The following is a 26,912-nucleotide window of genomic DNA, read 5'->3' as shown; positions in this document are numbered from 1 at the left end:
TCCAAATCTATAAAGTTGAAAGAACAACTACACCACAACCACGCAGTATTTTAAAGCCTACTTTGCTCAGTAGTGTGCAACTATGTCTAAATGTACTAACACTGCTTTCTCATCTTAATTTTAATGTGACTTGGAGGTTAATTTCAAGCATTACCTCAAACAAACTCTTCAGGTGGTGGTGAGAAAACTATTACTCTTTTCTAAGGATGGTAAAAAAATGTATTTAGAGATAAGGTAAATAGAGTAAATGGGCCCCCAATTTATTTTTTAGTTTCTCTTAGGATCTTATCTTTTTGCTATAAAACACTACACTAGTATGGACACCAAGGGGGGAAAGTGGGGGGGTGAAGGGGTGGGATGAATTGGGAGATTGGGATTGATATATATGCACTGATGTGTATAAAACAGATAACTAACAAGAACGTGCTGTATAAAAATAAAATAAATTAAAATTCAAAGAAAAAACCCCACTATACTAAACCAGATGACTAGCAAAAGGAAAAGACAAACAAAAGTGGTCATTTTCTAGGCAGGTATTTCAAATATTTTCCAGAGTTTATGCTCCTTATGCCTGTGAACAGAATTCATGCTTATCTCAGCTTCTTTTAACAGCATAGCATAGTATTTTCTACTGAAAGAGTCAGCCTTAAAATGACTGGCTAGGAAAAAATTAAAGATGTCATTTTAAATGTTATGTGTTAGAAAGCTAAGAATTTCAAAGATATTTAGAGATCAGTTTAACGTTTATGAATTTCAGAACTGACACAGACTAACCAGCAGCTCTCTCTTTGTTGAATACCTAACCTTGCACATCACCTGGGAGGAACTGGCGGCTTCCTGAGAGCAGAATTAAGAGTGGTTAACAAGTAAGATGGCCGGCTCTGTGGGACACTGGCAGAGCTGAACACAGAGGGCCGTGATACCTTTTGTTACCGATCTTTTCCCACAGGACAGAAACATGTGGTGGCACTGCTGACAGCTAAGGCTGAGGATAGGGTGGGGCAAGAACTATGCATAAAAGATTTCATGATGATTTATGTGTTATAGCCAGTTGCTGGTATACCTCTTTAAAAAATAAACAGGCTGAAGCCAAAGCTGGTCTAGCCCCAGAAATTACTTCTGCAAAGTCTGAACAATTATTTTTGAAGAATAAATGAGAGAATAAAAACACACCATTACTTTTTGGCCCAACAATACTTTATAAACATGTAGAGCTATTTCAACTGAATATCATTTGAAATCCCCAAGGATTAGACTTCAAGTGGAGTCTGAGAAAAATAAACAAATTAGCTAAATGTGATTAGATAATAAATAACACTTCCAAACCATCTGACTGTTTCTTCTGTTTTAAAGAAACAAATTGCATATTTCTTCTACCAAATAGCCACATACTGTAATTCTAACATTCAAGAATAGAAAAGACACGAAGAAAAGTATCAAGAACACTAAAGATTAAGCAAAGATGTTAACAAAAATGCACAGAACAATAAGGAAGATGGGTCTGCTAATTGGAATTGATAAGCGAAATCAGATTATTATATAGTACCAGTATCACACACAGAGCAACGAACACCTTATATGTATTGTCAGCTCAGTGACCATTATGTTTTTCTCTTCTTGCTCCTTTTTTAAAAGTCACCTTTGTTAGGTATAATTTACATTCAGTACAATTTACCCTTCATCTTCTATTTAAGGAGAATAATTGTTGGTCTGGACTAGGCAGAATAAATACTGATATTTAAAAAATGAGGCCCAACATGGACGAAGAGGTAAAAACAGCATCATTTTGCAATACATGAGAAACAGAATAAAAGACCAAACTGCTGAAATCTATGAAAAATCATGGAGACGGAGAATGATGTTAAGTATGCAAACATTGACCTGACTTTTAAAACATAAAAGAAGGTGTCTGGGGCTTCCCTGGTGGCGCAGTGGTTGAGAGTCACCTGCCGATGCAGGGAACACGGGTTCACGCCCCGGTCCAGGAAGATCCCACATGCCGCAGAGTGGCTGGGCCCATGAGCCATGGCCGCTGAGCCTGCGCATCCGGAGCCTGTGCTCCGCAATGGGAGAGGCCACGACAGTGAGAGGCCCGCGTATCGCCAAAAAAAAAAAAAAAAAAAAAAAAAAAAGAAGGTGTCTGATGATGTCAACAATATACCGGAAAGCCTGATGCTGATTCTATGCTAAAATCTATAACAAACTATCATATGAATGGTTTAAAAGTCTTAGAGCGGAAAGAGATGGTTATGTTAAGAGGAATAAATACATACATGAAAAACAAGTCATGCTAAACTAAACTTCTTTCCTTTTCTGATACAATCAGTATACGGTAGCTCAGATGGATACAGCCTTCACTTTTCTAGACTTTAGCAAGGCATTTGACAAATTATCTAGTAAGAGATATCCCCTTATGGACAAGATGAAAAGGTGAACTAGACATTAGAATGATGTGAAATAATAAACAAGTTAATAGCTGAAATGTCCACAGGGGTGGGGTGAGATTTGGTCCTGAAAAGTATGCTGCTTTATCCTTGGTCCTACCCCATTCACACATTTTACCCATAACTCGAATGAGGACAAAGTTGACATATTAATGAAATGCAAGGAGGATACAAAGTGAAAAAGATGGCAAGCAAAATTTATGACCAAGTCAGAATCTAAAATGTCCTGACAAGACTAAAAAAAAGAACTGTCTAATTTAAGAAGATAAATGTAAACAGAATTAAATTATTAAGGGACTTCCCCAGTGGCACACTGGATAAGCCTCCACGCTCCCAATGCAGGGGGCCAGGGTTCAATCCCTGGTCAGGGAACTAGATCATACATGCATGCTGCAACTAAGAGTCTGCATGTCTGCATGCCACAACTAAGGAGCTGGTGAGCTGCAAATAAAGAGTCTGCCCACCTGCTGCAACTAAGACCCAGTGCCACCAAATAAATAAATTAAATAAATAACTATTTAACAAAAAGAAATGAATTTTTAAAACACCATTTTGGTTCAAAACCAAATGCATAAGTTTGGGATGGGAGAGGTGACTAACCTGTAGAATATAAAAGAATGGGTACTACAAGACTGAAAGAGCAAGGAGACCTTCAAGATGGCAGAGGAGTAAGACGTGGAGATCACCTTCCTCCCCACAAATACATCAGAAATACATCTACATGTGGAACAACTCCTACAGGACATCTACTGAACGCTGGCAAAAGACCTCAGACTTCCCAAAAGGCAAGAAACTCCCCAGGTACCTGGGTAGGGCAAAAGAAAAAAGAATAAACACAGACAAAAGAATAGGGACAAAACCTGCACCTCTAGGAGGGAGCTGTGAAGGGGGAAAAGTTTCCACGCACTAGGAAGTCCCTTCACTGGCGGAGATGGGGGGAGGGGGGTGAGGCAGGGGGGAAGCTTCGGGGCCACAGAGGAGAGCGCAGCAACAGCATTAGTCCTCTCCACCAGGAAGCCTACGCAACCCACTGAACCATCCTTAGCCACTGGGGACAGACACCAAAAGCAGCGGGAACCACAAACCTGCAGCCTACGAAAAGGAGACCCCAAACACAGTAAGTTAAGCAAAATGAGAAGATAGAGAAACACACAGCAGATGAAGGAGCAAGGTAAAAACGTACCAGACCAAACAAATGAAGAGGAAATAGGCAGTCTACCTGAAAAAGAATTCAGAGTAATGATAGTAAAGATGATCCAAAATCTTGGAAATAGAATGGAGAAAATATAAGAAACGTTTAACAAGGACCTAGAAGAACTAAAGAGCAAACACACAATGATGAACAACACAATAAATGAAATTTAAAATTCTCTAGAAGGAATCAATAGCAGAATAACTGAGGCAGAAGAACAGATAAGTGACCTGGAAGATAAAATAGTGTAAATAACTACCGCAGAGCACAATAAAGAAAAAAGAATGAAAAGAGTTTGAGGACAGTCTCATTGACCTCTGGGACAACACTAAACACACCAACATTCGAATTATAGGGGTCCCAGAAGAAGAGAAAAAGAAAGGGACTGAGAAAATATTTGAAGAGATTATAGTTGAAAACTTCCCTAATATGGGAAAGGAAATAGTCAATCAAGTCCAGGAAGCACAGAGTCCCATACAGGATAAATCCAAGGAGAAACATGCCAAGACACACATATTAATCAAACTATCAAAAATTAAATACAAAGAAAAAATATTAAAAGCAGCAAGAGAAAAACAACAAATAACATACAAGGGAATCCCCATAAGGTTAACAGCTGATCTTTTAGCAGAAACTCTGCAAGCCAGAAGGGAGTGGCAGGACATATTTAAAGTAATGAAAGGGAAGAACATACAACCAAGATTACTCTACCCAGCAAGGATCACATTCAGACTCGATGGAGAAATTAAAACCTTCACAGACAAGCAAAAGCTAAGAGAATTCAGCATCACCAAACCAGCTCTACAACAAATGCTAAAGGAACTTCTCTAGGCAGGAAACACAAGAGAAGGAAAAGACCTACAATAACAAACCCAAAACAATTAAGAAAATGGTAATAGGAACATACATATCGATAATTACCTTAAATGTAAATGGATTAAATGCTCCAACCAAAAGACATAGACTGGCTGAACAAATACAAAAACAACACCCGTATACATGCTGTGTACAAGAGACCCACTTCAGACCTAGGGACACATACAGACTGAAAGTGAGGGGATGGAAAAAGATATTCCATGCAAATAGAAATAAAAGAAAGCTGGAGTAGCAATTCTCACATCAGACAAAATAGACTTTAAAACAAAGACCATTACAAGAGACAAAGAAGGACACTAAATAGTGAACAAGGGATCAATCCAAGAAGAAGATAAAACAATCGTAAATATTTATGCACCCAACTTAGGAGCACCTCAATACAGAAGGCAAATGCTAATAACCATAAAAGGGGAGATCAACAGTAACAAAATCATAGTAGGGGACTTTAACACCCCACTTTCACCAATGGACAGATCATCCAAAATGAAAATAAATAAGGAAACACAAGCTGTAAATAATACATTAAACAAGATGGACTTAATTGATATTTATAGGACATTCCACCCAAAACCAACAGAATACACTTTCTTCTCAAGTGCTCATGGAATGTTCTCCAGGATAGATCATATCTTGGGTCACAAATCAAGCCTTGGTAAATTTAAGAAAAATTGAAATCGTATCAAGTACCTTTTCCAGCCACAACGCTATGAGACTAGATATCAACTGCAGGAAAAAAATCCGTAAAAAAATACAAACACATGGAGGCTAAACAATACACTACTTAATAACGAAGAGATCACTGAAGAAATCAAAGAGAAAATCAAAACCTACCTAGAGACAAATGACAATGAAAACACGACAACCCCAAATCTATGGGATGCAGCAAAAGCAGTTCTAAGTGGAAAGTTTATAGCAATAAAATGCTACCTCAAGAAACATCTCAAATAAACAACCTAACCTTACACCTAAAGCAATCAGAGAAAGAAGAACAAAAACACCCCAAAGTTAGCAGAAGGAAAGAAATCATAAAGATCAAAGCAGAAATAAATGAAAAAGAAATGAAGGAAACAATAGCAAAGATCAATAAAACTAAAAGCTGGTTCTTTGAGAAGATAAAGAAAATTGATAAACCATTAGCCAGACTCATCAAGAAAAAAAGGGAGAAGACTCTAATCAATACAATTAGAAATGAAAAAGGAGAAGTAACAACTGACACTACAGAAATACAAAGGATCATGAGAGATTACTACAGTCAACTATATGCCAATAAAATGGACAACCTGGAAGAAATGGACAAATTCTTAGAAAAGCACAACCTTCAGAGACTGCACCAGGAAGAAATAGAAAATATAAACAGACCAATCACAAGCACTGAAATTGAGACTGTGATTAAAAATCTTCCAACAAACAAAAGCCCAGGACCAGATGGCTTCACAGGCGAATTCTATCAAACATTTAGAGAAGAGCTAACACGTATCCTTCTCAAACCCTTCCAAAATATAGCAGAGGGAGGAACACGCCCCAACTCATTCTACAAGGCCACCATCACCCTGATACCAAAACCAGACAAAGATGTCACAAAGAAAGAAAACTACAGGCCAATATCACTGATGAACATAGATGTAAAAATCCTCAACAAAATACTAGTAAACAGAATCCAACAGCACATTAAAAGGATCATACACCATGATCAAGTGGGGTTTATCCCAGGAATGCAAGGATTCTTCAATATATGCAAATCAATCAATGTGATAAATTGTTTTTACAAATTGAAGGAAAAAACCATATGATAATCTCAAGAGATGCAGAAAAAGCTTTCAACAAAATTCAACACCCATCGATGATAAAAACCCTCCAGAAAGTAGGCATAGAGGGAACCTACCTCAACATAATAAAGACCATATATGACAAAGCCATAGCCAACATCGTTCTCAATGGTGAAAAACTGAAACCATTTCCACTAAGATCAGGAACAAGACAAGTTTGTCCACTCTCACCACTATTAAAATTCAACATAGTTGGGCTTCCCTGGTGGCGCAGTGGTTGAGAGTCCGCCTGCCAATGCAGGCGACACGGGTTCGTGCCCCGGTCCAGGAAAATCCCACATGCCACGGAGAGGCTAGGCCTGTGAGCCATGGCTGCTGGGCCTGCGCATCCGGAGCCTGTGCTCCGCAACGGGAGAGGCCACAACAGTGAGAGGCCTGTGTACCGCAAAAAAAAAAAAAAAAAAAAAAAAAAAAAATTCAACATAGTTTTGAAAGTTTTAGGCACAGCAATCAGAGAAGAAAAAGAAATGAAAGGAATCCAAACGGGAAAAGAAGAAGTAAAGCTGTCACTGTTTGCAGATGACATACTATACATAGAGGATCCTAAAGATGCTCCCAGAAAACTACTAGAGCTAATCAACGAATCTCGTAAAGTAGCAGGATACAAAATTAATGCACAGAAATCTCTTGCATTCCTATACACTAATGATGAAAAATCTTAAAGAGAAATTAAGGAAACACTCCCACTTACCACTGCAACAAAAAGAATAAAATACCTAGGAATAAACCTACATAAGGAGACAAAAGACCTGTATGTAGAAAACTATAAGACACTGATGAAAGAAATTAAAGATGATACAAACAGATGCAGAGATATACCATGTTCTTGGATTGGAATAATCAATACTGTGAAAATGACTATACTACCCAAAGCAATCTAAAGATTCAATGGAATCCCTATCAAACTACCAATGGCATTTTTCATAGAACTGGAACAAAAAATTTTACAATTTGTATGGAAACACTAAAGACCCCGAATAGCCAAAGCAATCTTGAGAAAGAAAAACAGAGCTGGAGGAATCAGGCTCCCTGACTTCAGACTATACTACAAAGCTACAGTAATCAAGACAGTATGGTACTGGCATAAAAACAGAAATATAGATCAATGGAACAGGATAGAAAGCCCAGAGATAAACCCACACACATATGGTCACCTTATCTTTCATAAAGGAGGCAAGAATATAGAATGGAGAAAAGACAGCCTCTTCAATAAGTGGTGCTGGGAACACTGGACAGCTACATGTAAAACAATGAAATTAGAACACTCCCTAACACCATACACAAAAATAAACTCAAAATGGATTAAAGACCTAAATGTAAGGCCAGACACTATCAAACTCTTAGAGGAAAGCACAGGCAGAACTCTCTATGACATAAATCTCAGCAAGATCCTTTTTGACCCACCTCCTAGAGAAATGGAAATAAAACAAAAATAAACAAATGGGACGTAATGAGACTTAAAAGCTTTTGCACAGCAAAGGAAACCTTAAACAAGACGAAAAGACAACCTTCAGAATAGGAGAAAATATTTGCAAATGAAGCAACTGACAAAAGATTAACCTCCAAAATTTACAAGCAGCTCATGCAACTCAGTATCAAAAGAACAAACAACCCAATCCAAAAATGGGCAGACCTAAATACATGTTTCTCCAAAGAAGATATACAGATCGCCAACAAACAAATGAAAGAATGCTCAACATCACTAATCATTAGAGAAATGCAAATCAATACTACAATGAGGTATCACCTCACACCAGTCAGAATGGCCATCATCAAAAAATCTACAGACAACAAATGCTAGAGAGGGTGTGGAGAAAAGGGAACCCTCTTACACTGTTGGTGGGAATGTAAATTGATACAGCCACTATGGAGAACAGTACGGAGGTTCCTTAAAAAACTGAAAATAGAACTACCATATGACCCAGCAATTCTACTACTGGGCATATACCCTGAGAAAACCGTAATTCAAAAAGAGTCATGTACCACAGTGTTCATTGCAGGTCTATTTACAATAGCCAGGAGATGGAAGCATCCTAAGTGTCCATCGACAGATGAAGGGATAAAGAAGATGTGGCACATATATACAATGGAATATTACTCAGCCATAAAAAGAAACAAAATTGAGTTATTTAGTGAGATGGATGGACCTAGAGTCTGTCGTACAGAGTGAAGTAAGACAGAAAGAGAAAAACAAATACCGTATGCTAACACATATATATGGAATCTTAAAAAAAAAAAAAGTTATGAAGAACCTAGGGGCAGGACTGGAATAAAGACACAGATGTAGAGAATGGACTTGAGGACATGGGGAGGGGGAAGGGGAAGCTGGGATGAAGTGAGAGAATGGCATGGACATATACAGACTCCCAAATGTAAATAGCTAGCTAGTGGGAAGCAGCCGCATAGCACAGGGAGATCAGCTTGGTGCTTTGTGACCACTTAGAGGGGTGGGATAGGGAGGGTGGGAGGGAGATGCAAGAGGGCGGAGATATGGGGATATATGTATACGTACAGCTGATTCACTTTGTGATACAGCAGAAACTAACACACCATTGTAAAGCAATTATACTCCAATAAAGATGTTAAAAAAAAAAAGACTGAAAGAGCAGTTTGAGCTCAGTGTAGTGAGCCTGCCAGAAGCACAGTTTTAAAAAAAAAAAAAAAAAAAAGCAAAAAGCACCACCTAACTCTGTACTGTTGGACCACACCCGGTGATCATGCTCAGTTTGCACATGTCACTTTGAGAGGAATGTTCAAAATCCAGGTTATGTTTGTATGAGAATAAGCAGACAAGGGTCTGGATATCTAGATTTCAGGAAGGAATGAAAGAACCTAGAGGGGGAGATAGGGATATATCTTACTGACTAGTATAAATTACTTTAAAAAGATTCTGAATTAGGTGAGTTGACAGATTATCGTATAGACAGCAGGGAAAATAGGTAAAAAAATCAATTTATCAGAAGCTTCATTATTTCTCAGTGCCTGGAAATGAGTTGTTAAGAAAACAACAGCCCATTAGAAGGACTACAAAACAAGATTTATGCAAGAGGGAGAGAACTAGATTAGCCTTCAATGGCTTTCTTTCAACTTGGATTAGTATACGATTCCATGGAAATGTGCACAAATAAAACACATGTACATAAACAGAAGTTACTATTTAAAGGAATACAGTAATAAATTAAAATCGGACATGATCAACAGACTCCATAACACAAGATAAGTAAGATATGAAGTTTCCAGAAGGGAGCGTTGTTATGAAAATGTCAGTCAACACATTTAATAATAATTATATATTGCTTATTAATTTTATCCAGATTAGTATTTAAAACATGACAACATTCAGAAAGAAATGCAAATTTTTGAATGGTAAAATGCAGGGTGTATCCAAAACTAATGAGAGATCCAGAAAAATGGCTTATGTTCTGAATATTTTTACCTGACTTTATAAAAGACTATGAATCTTATAAAAATAGAAAAACAGCATTACTTTCAAATACATAAACATGTAAGAATAAAAACTAACTTCATTAAAGTTAAAAACTCCCATTAAGTGACAGGGTAAATATGTGAATGAAGGGATCCCACAAGAATCTTTCTTGCAGAGATATCAGGGAAGGTGACATAGTCTTTATACCTCTACCCAGTCAAAGATCTGTTCATCATTTGCTTTGTCCTCAATAATGAGTTTCTCGAGTCGCTTATACAGCTCTTCGGCAGAGAGTTCTTTCTTTGAAAGTGCTTCAGAGGAACAGGAACCATCAGACTCTATAAAGTCCAACTTCTGTAACATACAGTGTTAAACATATTAACATAATTCAATATTATTATCACCCTGAGAGGAAAACAAAGTCATGGGCTATCTCTTCTATTGCACATGGAATCAAAATGATCAGCAGAAGCCATTCTATATTTATTGTTCTAATAGATTCTCACTCCATTATCCTTCTGAATATTTCCCCATTTTTTAATACTGCATAGCTCTGCTTCTTCTTAAAAACAAAAGCTTACTTCTCCAAATCATTCTGAGTTTCAGTCTTTTTAAAAAATTTAAGTACATCTGACATATAATATTATATTAGTTTCATGTGTACAACATAGTGATTTGCCATTTGTATACACCGTGAAATGGTCACCACAATAAGTCTAGTCATTATCTGTCACCATACAAAGTCAATACAATACTATTGACTGTGTTCTCCATGCTATACATTACATCCTCATAACTTATTTATTTTATAACTGGAAGTTTGTACCTCTTGACCCCCCCCTTCACCTATTTCACCCCTGCCAACCCCTTCCCCTCTGGCAACCAACTACCTATTCGCTGTATCTATGGGTTTTGATTTGTTTTGTAGAATCCATATGTAAGTGAAATCATGCAGTATTTGTCTTTCTCTTGACTTATTTCATTTAACATAATACCCCTGGGTGCTTCAGTCTGGCTTTTAGCTGTGACATAGCTCTAAGGCAGGGCAGGAGTACTGGCAAGGGTACAATTTAACTCCCTTTCTGCAGCCTATGATTTAGTATCACTATTGCCACCGAGCAGCTGTCAAAAACTCTATACTTTTAGTTTTGTCAAGTCCTTCAAACACCTCTTGACCATTCTGAATCTGAGTGTGAGAAATGATGCCATAATTGTTTAACTCTTAGATGGTAGTTAAAAAAAAATCAATAATCAAAATGATTTTTCATTTTCAAGGGTATAAGGAAATGAGGTATATGTTTTGCCTTATGAAATTTCTCTATGAAAAAACCATGATTAAAATATTAAAGATTATTAACATATTTTCCTCTAATACCTTAGAAGACTCTGATATATTCCTATACCCTCCTTTGATCCACAAAGAAAAAATTACCTTGAATTCTGTGAAAAAAAAATTTCATTCTATCGTTTTAATTGTCTTTACCACTTATGCCCATTTTAAAATATATTCCTATAGAGTTTAGAAACATGATTCAGTGTTACAATTTTTCTGATTCAATGTTGATAAATATCTCAACCACCACATTTCAATATATATACAAAATCACAAGAAGATGGCCATAAATTCTTTTAAGAACAGGCAATTTTTCACAGCCTTGAAACATTCTCCAAATTTGTTCTAACACTCTTAGGTGTTAGAACACCTACACAGAATACCTCTTTAACCTACCCTATATCTACATAGATGATTGAAGGTCTGAGAGTGATTAACAGCAGCAGCAAAATCAAACATGAATTACATTGCTCATTAATATAATACGACATAAAAATGTGAAAGTGAACGTCTTTACCATGGCCAAACAGAGTCAGTGGTGAGCTGTAAAGTTTACCTTGGTCATTGGAGAGAAACATTTATTTCTCAGAATCCCTGTGTTTCTGTATACGTTATTGAATCCTCCTAGAACCTAGAAGGCTGGGCTTCAAATTTATGGATCAGCTCATCACTACCTCTTGCAGAATGTACGTGCGTTCCCGGAAAAAGGGCATTAAACCAGCCATTTTAATTTTTATTTATGTTGGCTGCGCTGGGTCTTCGTTGTGGCTCATGGGCTCTCTAGTTGTGGTGCACAGGCTTCTCTAGTTGCGACACGCCGGCTCAATAGTTGCGGCACAAAGGCTTAGTACCTTGACCAGGGATCGAACCCAGGCCCCCCCACTGCATTGGGAGTGTGGAGTCTTAACCACTGGACCACCAGGGGAGTCCCTAAACCAGCCATTTTAGAAGGAAACTAATATTCAGGATACAGAAGGCCAAGTTTTCTGGAACCTCATTTTTTTTTGTCTTTTAAACATTTTTTGTTTGTTTGTTTGTTTTGTGGTATGTGGGCCTCTCACTGTTGTGGCCTCTCCCATTGTGGAGCACAGGCTCCGGACGCGCAGGCTCAGTGGCCATGGCTCACGGGCCCAGCTGCTCCGTGGCATGTGGGATCTTCCCGGACCGGGGCATGAACCTGTGTCTCCTGCATCGGCAGGCAGACTCTCAACCACTGCGCCACCAGGGAAGCCCTGAACATTTTTATTAATAACAACATCATCCGTAACTGACTGAGTTCCTCTCTATGCTCAGTGCTTCTTAAACATTATCTCATTTAATCCCCATAAAAATTCTACCAGATAGTTCTTATAAGCATTTCATAGGTGAGGAATATGAGGCTTAGAGAAATCAAGTAATTTGCTTAAAGTCTTAAGTCGTAGAAAACTGGAACCTGAATCCAGGTTTATTTGACTTCAAATCAGGGTGCCATATGATTTCATTTCTCTTGGATATACACCTAGAAGTACAACTGTTGGGTCTCACGGGAATTCTGTGAGAAACCATCCTTGGGTAGTTATTTTCATAAATTACATCTTTATACAATGTATGCCCATTAACACATATTTATAGTTATTTTCTTATGGATTTGCCTTTTAAATCATATAGCAAAGAAAATGAGGAACTACAAACCAAAAACATACTACTACTTGCTTTTATATTTCCCTGTGTGGTTACTTTTACCAGTTATCTATGTTTCTTTGTATGGCTTCGAGCTACACTCTTGTGTTCTTTTGCTTCAGCCTGACAGACTCAGTTTTGCAGGGAAGGTCTACTAACTCACTTAGTTTTTATCTGGGAATGTCTTAATTTCTTCTTCATTTTTATAGGAAATATTGCCAGATATAAACAGTCTTTAAATTTTAGTACTTTAGTTATCCTTTTTTTTTTTTGGCTGCATTGGGTCTTTGTTGCTGCGCGCGGGGCTTTCTCTAGTTGAGGCGAGCAGGGGCTGCTCTTCATTGTGGTTCACAGACTTCTCACTGCGGTGGCTTCTCTTGTTGTGGAGTTCGGGCTCTAGGTGCGTGGGCTTCAGTAGTTGTGGCACACGTGCTCAAGAGCTCAGGCTCAGAAGTTGTGGTGCACGGGCTTAGTTGCTCCGCGGCATGTGGGATCTTCTCGGACCAGGGCTCGAACCTGTGTCCCCTGCATTGGCAGGCGGATTCTTAACCACTGCACCACTAGGGAAGCCCAGTACTTTAAATATATCATTCCAGTGTCTTTTGACAGCCATAGTTTCTGATGATAAACTGGCTGTTAATCTTATTGAGGCTTCTTTGTATGTGACGAGTCTCTTCTCTCTTGATGTTTTCAAGATTTCTTCTTTGTTTTTGTCTTTCAACAGTTTCATTATATCTTGATGTCAAACTGACTTTATCCTGCCTGGAGTTTGCTGAAATTCCTAGATGTGTAGATTCATATCTTTGAACAAATTTGGGAAGTTTTTGACCATTATTTCTTCAAATACTTAAATACTTTCTTCTGCTCTTTTCTCCCTTCTCTGGGACTACATTATGTATATACTGATGTGTTTGACAGTGTCCCCTAGGTCCTTAGACTCTGTTAATTTTTCTTGATTCTCTTTTCTTTGCTCCTCAAACTGAGCAATTTCTTTTTTCAAAGCCTCTTTATATGTTAAATGGATTATTTTTTCAATATGTATTATTACAATTTAAAGTTTTCTTTAAAAAATAAACTATAGGGACTTCAAAAAAATTCAATGATATTCAGTTCCATATAACAATGCCAGAAATTTCATTAGCAAAACAATTAGTAAAAGAGTGTATCTGTTGTGAATGCTGAAGATGGATTTTCATCGTAGTAAATTAGTGCTGAATCAGTGATTCCTGACTGACTGAGCAATTTCAATTGTCCTGTTTCCAAGTTCGCTGACTGATTCGTCTGCCTGCTCAAACCTGCTGTTGAAAGAGTCTAATTTTTCATTTCAGCTATTACCACTCTTCAGTTTCTACCTGGCTCCTTGTTATAATTTCTACCTCTGTACCAGTATTCCCAACTTGCTCAACTCATCATTCTGATTTCCTTTACTTCTTCGTCCGTGGTTCTCCCCAGCAACTTGAGCATATTTACGCCAGTTCAAGTCCTTGTCTAGTACTCCCAATGTCTGGGCTTCCTCAGGGATGCTTTCTGTCATTTTCTTATTTTCCCCTGTGAATGAGCTGTATTTTCCTGTTTCTTTGAATACTTCATAATTTTTTTGTTGAAAACTAGACAGTGTAATGCAGTAAGTCTGGACATCAGATTCTCTCCCTCACCCTGTATGATGTTGCAGTCATCTGTTTAGTGACTTTTAGACAAGGACTATATTCCTTCTCGTATATGGTTACTGAAGTCTCTGATCCATTACCTCTGCAGTCAGCCAGTGGCCTTTCAGAGATTTCAGTGAATGCCTGGATCCAATAAGAAAAAGAAAGGGGCGTGGGGGCATGGGGAAGACATAAATGTGTTCTGTTTAAGTTCTTTGACAGACCCCATCCAAGAAGTTCCTTCAGGGTGAGGAGCTGAAATGTCATCAAGGTCCTGCACAGGATACTCGGTGAACTGCTACGCAGATTAAAAGACACAACACCAATCTTTAGAGGGCAAGGTCTTTAGTTCTCAACCTGGCGCCAGAAAGAAGGTGCTACTGTCTCCTCAGCTGTCTGTCACAGAGCTGGGGGGTGATAGCTTTCTATGCAAAACACCAAAATCACTGGAATTTACCAGACTCTTTTTCATCAAGCATCCTCCTGGTGTTGGTAGTGCACGTGTTCCACTCCACAATTCCAAAATAGCTGATTCTAACAGACCTTCCCAGCTCAATAGTTGTTTCAGTGGAGGGACTAATTCTGGACCTTCTTACTATATCATCTTCCCTCCAACCATACACTGATTTTTAAATTTTAAATTAACCTTACATTCCTGTGATAAAACCTACCTGGTTATGATGTATTATCCTTTTTATATATTGTTGCATTTGATTTGTGAAAATTTTGTTGACAAGATTTTCTCTGTGTTAATTAGGAATACTGGTCTATAGTTCTCTTTTCTTGAAATGCCCTTGATTTTGTTATCAGTTTAATGCTGGTCTCACAGAATGAGTTGGAAAATAAGTCTCTCCTGTTCAATGTTTTGGAAGAATTGGTGTAGAATTCTTTGCAGAATTGGCATTATTTCTCCCTTAAATGTTTCGTAGAATTCATCAGTGAACTCACGGGTGCCTGGAGTTTTCTTTGTGAGACGTTAACTACTCCAATTTCTTTCATAGATATTCAGGTTATCTATTCTTCTTCTTGAGTCAGCTCTAGTAGTTTGTGTCAAGAAATTTACTCATTTCAACTAAGTTGGTGTATTTATTGGCATAAAGATTATTTGCAAAATTCTCTTACCTGTTGTTATGTGTAGAATCTATACAATGTCACCTCTCTCATTCTTTTTATTAGAAATCTGTGCCTTCTCTTTTTAATTTTTCCTGATTAGTCTGGCGAGGGGTTTATCAATTTTATCTTTTCAAAGAACCAGCTTTTGACTTCAGTGACTTTTCTCTACTGTTCTTCTGTTTCATTGACTTCTGCTCTGATTCTTGTTATTTCCGTTTTTTAAAATTTATTTATTTATTTTTGGCTGTGTTGGGTCTTCGTTTCTGTGCGAGGGCTTGCAGCGAGCGGAGGCCACTTCATCGCGGCGTGCGGGCCTCTCACTTTCGCAGCCTTCTCTTGTTGCGCAGCACAGGCTCCAGACGCGCAGGCTCAGTAGTTGTGGCTCGTGGGCCTAGTTGCTCCGCAGCATGTGGGATCTTCCCAGACCAGGGCTCGAACCCGTGTCCCCCGCATTGGCAGGCGTATTCTCAACCACTGCGCCACCAGGGAAGCCCCTTCTTTTTTCTATTTACTTTGAGTTTTATTTGCTCTTCCATTTTCTAATTTTGTAAGGTTGAAGCTGAAGTTACTGATTTGTGACCTTACTTGTTTCCTACACACAGGTGTTCAGTGCTAAAAATTTCACTCTAAGTATGGCTTTAGTTGCATCCCACAAATTCTGATGTGTTGTGTTTTCATTTTCATTCAGTATAAAATATTTAAAAAATCTTTTATGATTTCTCGTTGACTCACGGGTTATTTAGAAGTGTGTTATTAAGTTTCTAAATATATGTTGCCCTTATCCTTAAAGGTTAGTTTATTTGGAAGTCAACTCTAGATTAACTGATATTTTCTCTGCACTTTAAGATTATTCCGGGACTTCCCTGGTGGTCCAGTGGTAAAGAATCTGCCTTACGATGCAGGGGACATGGGTTGAAGCCCTGGCCAGGGAACTAAGGTCCCACATGTCATGGGGCAACTAAGCCCATGCGCCGCAACTACTGAGCTCCTGTGCCTCAACTAGAGAGCCTGCGTGCTGCAGACTACAGAGCCCACATGTTCTGGAACCTACATGCCACAACTACAGAGCCCAAAACACCCTGGAGCCTGTGCGCCACAACTAGAGGGAGGCCTGCGCTCCGCAACGAAGAGCCCGCGCGCTTCAATGAAAGATCCCACATACCGCAACTAAGACCTGATGCAGCCCCCGCCCCCCCGCAAAAAAGAAAAAGATTACGCCACCATCTTTCATTGTTATCTATGTATACTTTGATAACAATTGGCTTTCATTGTTGCTATTGCAAAGTCTGCTTTTCCTTTGTAGGTAATGTGCTGCTTCTTTCTAGCTACTTTAAAATCGTTTTTTGCTTGCTTTTGATATTATGCAGTTTCACTAAAATGTAACTATTCTATGTGGTATACATGTGCTTTCTATATAGATTCATATATTTTTCAGTTCTGGAAAAGTCAGCCACAGTCTCTTCAAATATTGCCTCTTCTCCATTCACCCTATTTTCCCTTCTAGGACTCCAATTAGACACGTTAGACTTTCTCATTCTATCCTCTAAATTTCATAACAGCTCTTAGAATTCTGTCTAGTTTCTTCTCCTTCTCTTTTTATATCTGCCCAGTCATTTTGACTACTTTCTTCATGTTTGCTCATTTTTGTCTCTCTTTTTACAATAATGTTATTTTATATGCGGAGTGATGATTCCATTATCTCAAGTCTTTGGAGTCTAAATCTTGCACTTACTGTGTTTACTGTCACTCATGGTTACCTGTTTCGTTATATGTTAAATGAACTCTAAGTATTAACTCATATATTTAGATAATGTTAATTTGTAGAAAGTAAGAGCTAAGTTGAGTATAGTTTTCTCCAAAGAGCATTTTGGTTTGCTGCTTCTTGGAGCCAGGGTAATATTGAACTGGGACCATTTCAACATCTTCAAGATCTCTGGCAGCGCTTATAATGGTATTAGGCAACACACCCTTTACATGTGCTTACTGCTCAGAGTCGATTTCATCTTTGGCTTTTTTCCCCCTTATTCGTTTTGTTACTTGGGAATTTCCTCCACTTTTTATGAGCCCAGCTATGCAAGATAAATTATGCCTTATGTAGGTTCTTATTATCATGGCAGGAGTGCTCCTCAGTGTATCTAGACTACAACCAAAAGGAAGCTAAAGTCCACAGTTAACCTAATGTCTTTATCCAGCTTAAAATATACTTAAAGCCATTTTCAGATTGCTTTATTATTTTCTTTTTACCTAAGAGTGATTTTTTTCTTCTTATTGCCGATTTTGTTGGCTGTCTTAGCACTTATTTTCCTCAGATGTTTAAGGGTTCTGACTTGCAGGACCATTCTGAGAGGAAGGTTTTTGTTTTGTCACTCTTCTTTTTACGGTTGCCTCTATTTGGTCCCCCACAATTCTTTACTTAGGACCAGATTATATTGACTATGTAGCCTTCTGCCTTGTTGTGGATTTCTGAATCCAGTTATCAAGTCAGTAGGCAGCTTAGCTAAGGTTCTGCCTGTAAGACTATATCTACTTCCTCGTATTTATCGAGTTTCCACTTAGTGACATGCAGTAAGCCTGTCTCCAATCTTCTACCCTGAAAGGGGCATAGACCCTATTACCCCACAGAAATAACTTCTCCTGTCTCTATTTGCTTTCAGACCCAGAGCTCAGAAGACTTGCAGCTTTAGCCCTATTAACCCTGCTTTATTCATCAATTTCATTTCTGGTTCATGGAGACGTGTAGCTTGTTTTCTAAGTGTGGCTAAGTCCTTAAATTTTTCTTTTCTTTTTTATCTATCATCTAATTAACGCAGAGAAAAAAAGCTACGATGTTGTTAAAAGTTGCCTAGTGAGAATCGTGATTGATTCTGACGAGAGATCAGGAAATATCTGTCCTTAGGAATCACGAGGTTTTTTTGGGTAAAGTGGCTTTAAAGCATGGACTTACAATGACATCTTGACCACGATGCCTATTTTGGTCTAATTTTAATAACTGGAATACTAGTACAAATACCTTTATCTCCTCTAAGAAACAGACCAACTACGATCAAACAGGAAGGCACAAGCCTTGCTCTTACTCACCTGCTCCAAGAGAAAATTATGTACATCTTCCCCTTCTGGTAAAAAATCCTTCCAGCTGAGGTCAGCCTCCCTCCATAAGGCTCCCACTTTCTTATGGCTCTAAAACAGACATTAAGTCCAATCCATTTAGTTTTACATTGGAAGGAGAAAAAGAAGTCAAGAGTACAGAAGTTTGAAGGAAGGCTAAAAAACTGAAACTTTTCCTTGCTGATATGAAGTTAATTTCTTAGGACACTTAGCTTTCAAACTGAGATGTCTGAATGTTCATAAATGTAATGGTAAATGAAGTACAGTTGCTTAACGTTCAAGAATTTCTTCTACCAGATGACTAATCTGGGGATCTGCAAGCTGGTGTTTGGGATTTATGAATATAATCACCTAAAAAGAGTCCAATTCACAGAGCTTATAAATTCAAAACTGTCTCTTTTCCTGGATAGTGCTATATGCATCCGCTATTAAAGCCATTCAACAAGCCTCCCTGGAGTCCCTCTTCATAGTAGGTTACGATTATGCGACCTAACATGAGAATGACTAAGGAAGTCATTGCTCCTGATCAAGGAATGAGAATTATTTCAAGGGCAAGAAGAAGTGCAAGGTTGAGCCCAGGAAACAACAGAGAAGAGCTGCTGTCAGGTGGAAAACTGATGAGGAGGTACAACAAGTCCACTGCCTGAACAAAGTCACAGTGATAAAGGAAAATGTCAGGCTTTGAGGCTGCAACTGTCATCTAAGAAACATGTACTAGTTATTTCACAGACTAACTTGCCCAAGGTATAGCTGATAACCTGGCAGAGTCAGGATTTAAACTCAGGCTAATTCCAGAGCTTATATTCTATGAGAATTTTGTTTTAGTTAGAAGTGAGAATTTGCTTTCTGTTTCTACAAATAAAAGTTAACAAGAAGTTGAATTTTAGGGACTAAAGTCAAGTAGGTAGAAGAGCATGAGAAAATTCTGGATCTACAAATTAGGGTTCAATAAAAACTTTAGTGCCATCAAGCAAAGAATATTAAGAACAAACAAATAGATAATCAACTAGAATTAGAGACAAGACTGTTTAGTACACCTATCTATGAATAACTATTATACAAATAAGTATCATAGTTTAAGTCAGAAATCACTCTAAAATTTTCATACGTGAGTTGTTTTGTTTTGACGTTTCTCACCCCAGGAGTTACATTACCTTTGTGAAGCTATACCACTTTCCCAAACGTCTTAGACCTCTAATATAGCACTGACACTCTCTTTTGAAACTATTGGTTTAGATTTGTTTGTCTCCCTCTCCAGTTTATAAATTCTTTGAAGGTTTAGCTATCTTTGCAGACTAAAATCCTAGCATAGAGCTTTGCAAAGAATTATGCAGTAGTTATTAAACTAAAATAAATGCAACTTTAAGATAGAAATTCACAATCCTGCAGAATCATTTTTACCACCTATTTCTTTTTTTGCCATTAAAAAAATTTATTTTATCGAAATATAGTTGATTTATCATGTGTTAATTTCTGCTGCACAGCAAAGTGATTCAGTTACACATATATATACATTATTTTTCACATTCTCTTCCATTATGGTTTATCACAAAATATTGAATATAGTTCTCTGTGCTATACAGTAGGTCCTTATTGTTTACCCATTCTACATATAATAGTTTGCATCTGCTAATCCCAAACTCCCAGTCCATCCCTCCCCTACCTCCCCAACCCCAACCCCACCCCGTGAACCAAAAGTCTGTTCCCTATGTCTGTAAGTCTGTTTCTGTTTCGTAGATAAGTTCATTTGTGTTGTATTCTAGATTCCACATGTAAGTGATATCAATATGATTTTTTTACCACCTATTTTTAATCAGATTACCTAGCCCGTGATCCAAAAATATTGTAAAATTAATCATTTTATGGATCTTATCTTTCTCTGAAAGCAGAGGAGTTTTAATTGAAATCTATTAAAAAGTATAAATAACATAGCCATTTTGTTTCAAGAGAAGATAAAATCATTAGCCACAAATAAAATACATCTTGAGATTCTTTAGAATTCTACCAAATCTGGTTGAGATTAGATAATTCTTTCCCAAATTACAAGAAAACAGAAGGACAAATATACCTTTGGAAGAAACTAGACTGAACCAGAAACCTCACTTTTCTTTTTTTTTCTTCAAATAATAGACGTTAAGAGAGTTACCTGCACAGTGATACCTACGCTTTTCACGGATAACCCAAGATCAAAATCACTACACTTCCCAATAGGCTGCTAAATCCAACACTCACCATTTGTTTGCATAGAAGGTGCAATATTTCAGAAAGCAAGACTCCAGCTCTTCCAACAGGAAGTAAAGGTTTGCTAAATTCTCTGTAAAAGATAAGAGTAGTGATTAAGTACCTCTGAACAAACTCTCTGTTCTAGAACAGTATGCAAACAATGTGTGCCAAAAGAACAGATACTGTGCAACCTAAATAATACTGGGCAAGCAAAATTCCAGAACAGCTCTAAGTAATAAGTTTCAGAAGTAGTTCAGAGACTTCAGGTTCGCTTTACGCTTCATGGGGAAGCTGGAAAAGAGACTTTAGAGTTCCTGGGTTTTGCCTTTTTCTCTAACTGCTTCAGTGACGGAAGCAATGCAAAGATCAGTCTCACTTAACAATCTGTTTATTTACATGAGCTCCACCTTAAGCTGAAAGAAGAGAAGCACCTGAGGTAGCCGGGAGTTGTGAAGCTTAGTTATGAAGTGTTTTTAAGAAAGGAAGGTTTTCTTTAGAATACAGATGAAACAGAAAGGAACCAATTTTCTCACAGTCTATATCAGTATTTCCCAAACTGTGTTCCACAGTATTTCCCAAACTGTGTTCCACAGGACGTCGATAATTATTCCTCAAAAAAGGATTCTACAGTCAATTAAGTGAAGCACTGCTGACTTAAACAAAGCTACAGTTTTTATTTGTTGCTTGGTTTTACTATAGGATTCTCACAACCTTTAACGTGCTATAATACGCTTTGTGAGTCTCAAAGAAAAGGGACACAATAGTATGCAGAGTTTGACTATGTGAACAGCTTTGAGGGAAATACTAATGTTTTGAAGAAGAGTTTGGGAAATACTAGTCTACACAATGTAGCAACAATTTCCCACTCACGTCCAAATCTAGAAATGCCTAAGAGCTCAGCTCCTTTTAAAACAACCTGAGCATGTGCTATGCAGGTACCACAGTCTGAATGTTATTATGTGGAACTATAACCTCTTACAGCATTGGAGCAATGAGAGACATAAAAGTCAGATTAGCATTAAGCTTCCAGGAGCAATCACCTTCCAATTGCATGATTCTGGAGCCATATCTAACCTTAATGGACCACAGGGCTATTATATCCCCATCACTTCTCCAATTTAGAAAAATATAACATTTTTATACTGAAATTAGAAGTCTGAAAGAGCCACAGGCTGCGTGTGAGAGTCCTCAAAAGCACTGAAGCGAGAGCACTATGCTAGGAAGCTAGCTGGCAGGCTCTGAGTCATTTTAACTAGATATACATCAAAAGAAACAAGTATAACTTACATGATAAGTTCTCTCATGGAGATTCCGCCTTCTTTTAACATGGGGGTCACCAGTTCAGCAAGGTACAACCAAATATGGGGAATATCAATGGCCATGTCATCTGCCAATTCCAGTGTTTCTGAAAAACTGAAAAAGAACAGGAAAAAAATTCACATGCAAATGTAATTCAAAAGTTAACATTAAATAAACAGACCAAAAACCAGTTAACAAATACCTATTAAACAACTGCTATGTTCGGTACTGTTCTAGGCATCAAGTAAACAAGTTTTTGCTCTCAAAGAGCTTATACTAGTGTGGGGAGGAAAACAAAACCACCAAAAGCCTATTTGCAGATAGGGCTAATTCTCTGAAGAACATGAACTATGGTACTAGGCTATCCCTTAGAGGGTGATCAGAAAATACCTCTGTATGGAAGTGACATCTGAAAGACTTAAATGATGAAAATGGGGCAGTTACAATGACGTTCTAGGGTAACAGGCTATTCTATTTAATCCCACACTATAAATAGTTCACTACAGTTGAGTATCATATCCTTTGAGTCAGTCAGAAGCACTGACTAAAAACTTAGTGGAATGCAGACCAGACACAAGGAGAAGAAAAGACAAAAATCCTTGTCACTGAGGAGCTTATAATGGGGAAGGAAACTGGATGGATACAAAAGAGCCTGACAACATTACTATATAACACCGTCATTATGACATGTTACAAACTGTTCGACCTCTAAAGAAAAGCTAATGGTTTCAGGCTTTCATGCTACGGAATACTTCTCAATGTGAAGTAAAATAAATGGAATTTCAATATAAAATTTAGAAACACCAAATATCAGCCCAGTCTTATTTAGGCTGAAAATCATAGTTATTCATTTTTTTTTTTTTTTTTTTTTTTTGCGGTACGCGGACCTCTCACTGCTGTGGCCTCTCCCGTTGCGGAGCACAGGCTCCGGACGCGCAGGCCCAGCGGCCATGGCTCACGGATGCAGCCGCTCCGCGGCACGTGGGATCCTCCCAGACCGGGGCACGAACCCGCGTCCCCTGCATCGGCAGGCAGACCCTCAACCACTGCGCTACTGGGGAAGCCCATAGCTATTCATTTAAAGTATAAAAACATAACTCAAGACTTTGTTAATCATTCCAATATAGAGCATATTTAAAAGCCCCAAAACAAAAGTGAATTAAACTATAGGAGACATATACATAATCACAAGGAAATACACATAATCAGAAGGAAAGGGCGAATGAATGAAGGGGCCAAGAGCAGGTGGTATTAGTCTTCGTATCCTTTTAGATCTCTGCACACATAAAATGTGTGCTTTTTCACTGCAATTCCAGTGTCTAGCCAGAGTGTGCCATTCTTTTTACCTACCTCAGAGGCCTACACAACACTTTTTCACTTAAAAACTACAAGGCAGGGTCCCTTTCCTGAAGGTGCCATTTCAAAACAACTGGCAGCTCAGCCACATTATCTAACTCTGGGCTTCATGAATCCTTAATGACAATTTTGTGACCTCACAGCTTGCAATTATTTGACATCTATTTGCTATACAACAGATTCTTGACTGTTCTCTCATTATGTCCACTTTCAGCTCGGTTAATGTGCCAATGATGGAACATAATCTGGCTGGGCTCCAGGATTTCTGGGTTGATCACCTATAATGCCTATTCAGGTTCCACGGGTTAGCGGTATAGATTAAACCGTTTAATGAGTCCATGAGACAACTGTAGCCGTCTTGGTCTTGCAGCAGTGTATTTGCTCTTCTTTTCATCTCATATTACAACAAAGAGACACCCATATTCTTGCCCCGGTTTTCTACTTCCTGATTAGTCAGTTTATCATGGTACAATGTGCAGAACACAATCACTGATCAAATCCATACTGCTGATAAAAAAAATATTTGGCTGAACACAGGGTATCTGAAGCAAAAGCTCGTAAGAGACTTATTTCTGAGATTTACAGTTCCTAAATCCTTTTGTACGATTTTAAAAGAAAAATCCTAGGTGTGCAGAAGCTGCTAGATAATTATCTTTATGTCTTTGGACTACTACCTAGCCTGTAACAATGCCTTGCATAATATATTATATATTATATGTACTCTGAATGTATATTATGCCTTACATAATACAGACTCAGAAGCTGGCTGAATAAATGAAGCAGAGCTACACCGTAGCCTTGCTTCTTGGTATGTAGTGACCACCACACCCACCAAACTGCACTTCCGTGAGGCCCACAAGTGGGACTTAGGACATCCCTTCCCCCATTTCAAATACAGAATCTCTACTTTTATTTATTTTATATATTGGGTTCCTGTCTAAAATTTAATTAAAGAAAGCAATACATTGTTAAAAGTTAGAAATATAATTTTTAATTCAGTAAAGTTCTGATTAGACATCTGTTAAAAAGGCAAAATAATCTACCGCAATTGGAAATGATATTGTCAAGCAGCATCTTCTACAATTTGCATTATGATAACTTAATAAAAATATAAATCTTACTGTAGATAATCAAAGAAGAAAGAATGAAGACATCTCAAAATTAGACTGGTCAAGTATTATTATGACTGATCATTAGAGAATCTAACTACAGGTAAAAGGAAGAAATAAATAAAAAGATTTAAAAAGCCAGTACCATCTTCAAAGGAATACCACAAAAAAGACTATTTAAACTAAATCTTACCTATGTGAGCAAATGGGGTCTTCACTTGTTAACTAGCACCTCTACCATTTTGCATATGGAACTTAGTCTGCTTGTCCATGTAAGCACCAAATAGTATCTTTTTACCAAAGCAGAACTGCCTTAAGTGGCAAGAAAAGTTCCAAAAAAGTAATCAAAAAAGTAGTCAAGGGCTTCCCTGGTGGCGCAGTGGTTGAGAGTCCGCCTGCCGATGCAGGGGACATGGGTTCGTGCCCCGGTCCGAGAAGATCCCACATGCCACGGAGCGGCTGGGCCTGTGAGCCATGGCCGCTGAGCCTGCGCGTCTGGAGCCTGTGCTCCACAACAGGAGAGGCCACAGCAGTGAGAGGCCCGCGTACCGCAAAAAAAAAAAAAAAAAGTAGTCAAGGAGGAGATAAGAATTTCCTTTCCAATAAGCCTCTCCCAAAATGAAATATTAATATATCAAGATTCCTTGAAGGGCACATATTTTACATCTCTAGTCAACTCCAATTTTTACTGACCTGTTTTTCATTTGTTTATTACACTTTCAAAGAGGTTCCAATTCCATGGTGAACAGTGAGCTACACTCAACTACCTTTAGTAGACAGTTTTTAAAAAGAAGTCTTCTGAGGCCATATTAAATGACTGTACCACACTATTTGAAATGCACCTACACAGTAATGTGCCCACGTACCTACCTATCTAATTTGCATGATAAAGTATTTAGATTCAAGTCCTGAAATTTCCAAGAGGATGGCTTGATGTTGTGGAAATGTTATTTATATACAGCAACTAGTATGCTCAGAGTTGATACAGCATCTTGTAAGGAAAATTCCAAAGGATCTAAGCTTTATTTATAAACCACAAGACACAAAGAGCCTATCTGAAATTTCTGTCTAGTCTACCTTACTATTTAAGTAGCAGTGCATGCTTTGGGGAACTGTAGGAGAAAGGGCAGATTAACAGTTGGAGGTCTTCTCCTTTGTTTTCCAGAACCATCACAGCTTTAATGACTGCTCAGAAGTTGGCATCTAAGCAGTATCAGCATCCAAGAAAGCTGACCTTGTGTTCCCCCACAGCGCTATGTAAGGACACAGATCTTTGGATACTGGGACTAAAGAGACAGAAGACAGGGCATGTCTGTGGCTCCAGTGAAATGTGCCTCTCTGGACAATATGATCTATTTATAACTTAGGCTTCAGAAGGAATTGGGAAACTACCATCTCCTTGCAAGAAGGCTCTTGGTAAATAATAACCAAGAGGCTATCTCTTTGTTTCCACCGTGCCGGGCCTCTGCATTTAGGAAAGAATAGGGGTCTTCATAGGGCTCTTGGTCTAAGGATGGTTAGGTCTAACTAAGTATCAAAAGCTGGGCCTGAAGCCGCTGCATTATCACAAGCTGCAGAGGAAGGAGGGACAGAGAGAGATGAAGCAGTTACCGAGACACAGAAGTGTTCATCTCATTTCTGGTCTAAATAAAAGGCTGTGGCTGTGGTTGTACTGCCAGCAGCAGTGACAGCGCCACCATGAAAGTGTGGACACCATGTCTGGATGTGACATTTTTTCCTCAGGGAATCCCACAAAGAGAAATGAAAATGTCTGAGGTAGCTGAGAAACCAAGCTAGCACCTCACAAGTTCAATTAAGGCCAATGAAGCTAGAACACACTCCTTTGAGGGCTTTCCAGGTATGAATCAACTTCTGAGTATAGTTTGAAGAGAGACAGGAAATGGTAAACAGTAATCTAGCATTCTCATTTCCAAAACTTTCTGGTGAATATATCATAGTATCTGGTAAAAAGCAAATATTTATAAATTAATATAATAGGTATTACTGAAACTATAGTTGCAAGTTGGCTAGGGGCAGAACTCAATGTGTGAGGTTATAAATACCCTCATTTGCTCTTGTTATTTACACTGGCTGGTTACTGCAGTGAATCTCATATATCTCTTTTAAAACTGAAAAAACATCCTGGCTTTTAAAGGCCAACAACCATAGCAACTTTTGCCAAAGTTTCTTACTAATAAGTTAACTGGGTCAGATGGCCTTAATCTGGTCAAGTCACTGAATCGAGAGAAATCTAGCTCATTGCTGAAGGATAACTTTTTAATGATCCTAGGAACAAATATACAT

The 26,912-nt window shown here is 38.2% G+C and overlaps 1 protein-coding gene across 14 annotated transcripts in view; it reads right to left on the bottom strand.

Annotated features, from left to right (window-relative positions):
* EIF4G3 (eukaryotic translation initiation factor 4 gamma 3) overlaps positions 1-26,912 on the bottom strand; it is a 367,019-nt gene that overhangs the window by 6,645 nt on the left and 333,462 nt on the right. For all 14 annotated transcript variants that reach the window (XM_082654532.1, XM_082654527.1, XM_082654535.1 and 11 more), the window contains 4 exons: positions 22,132-22,257; positions 20,854-20,935; positions 18,595-18,693; positions 9,973-10,119 (listed from right to left, as the gene is read on the bottom strand). In XM_082654532.1, the coding sequence (XP_082510658.1) occupies positions 9,973-10,119; positions 18,595-18,693; positions 20,854-20,935; positions 22,132-22,257 (454 nt within the window). The remainder of the gene's footprint in view (positions 1-9,972; positions 10,120-18,594; positions 18,694-20,853; positions 20,936-22,131; positions 22,258-26,912) is intronic.

This window comes from Grampus griseus (genome assembly GCF_964374135.1).
Source record: "Grampus griseus genome assembly, chromosome: 1".
Lineage (NCBI taxonomy): Eukaryota > Metazoa > Chordata > Mammalia > Artiodactyla > Delphinidae > Grampus > Grampus griseus.
Note: the sequence above shows the minus strand (reverse complement) of the source record. Positions and strands in the feature narration are given on the sequence as shown.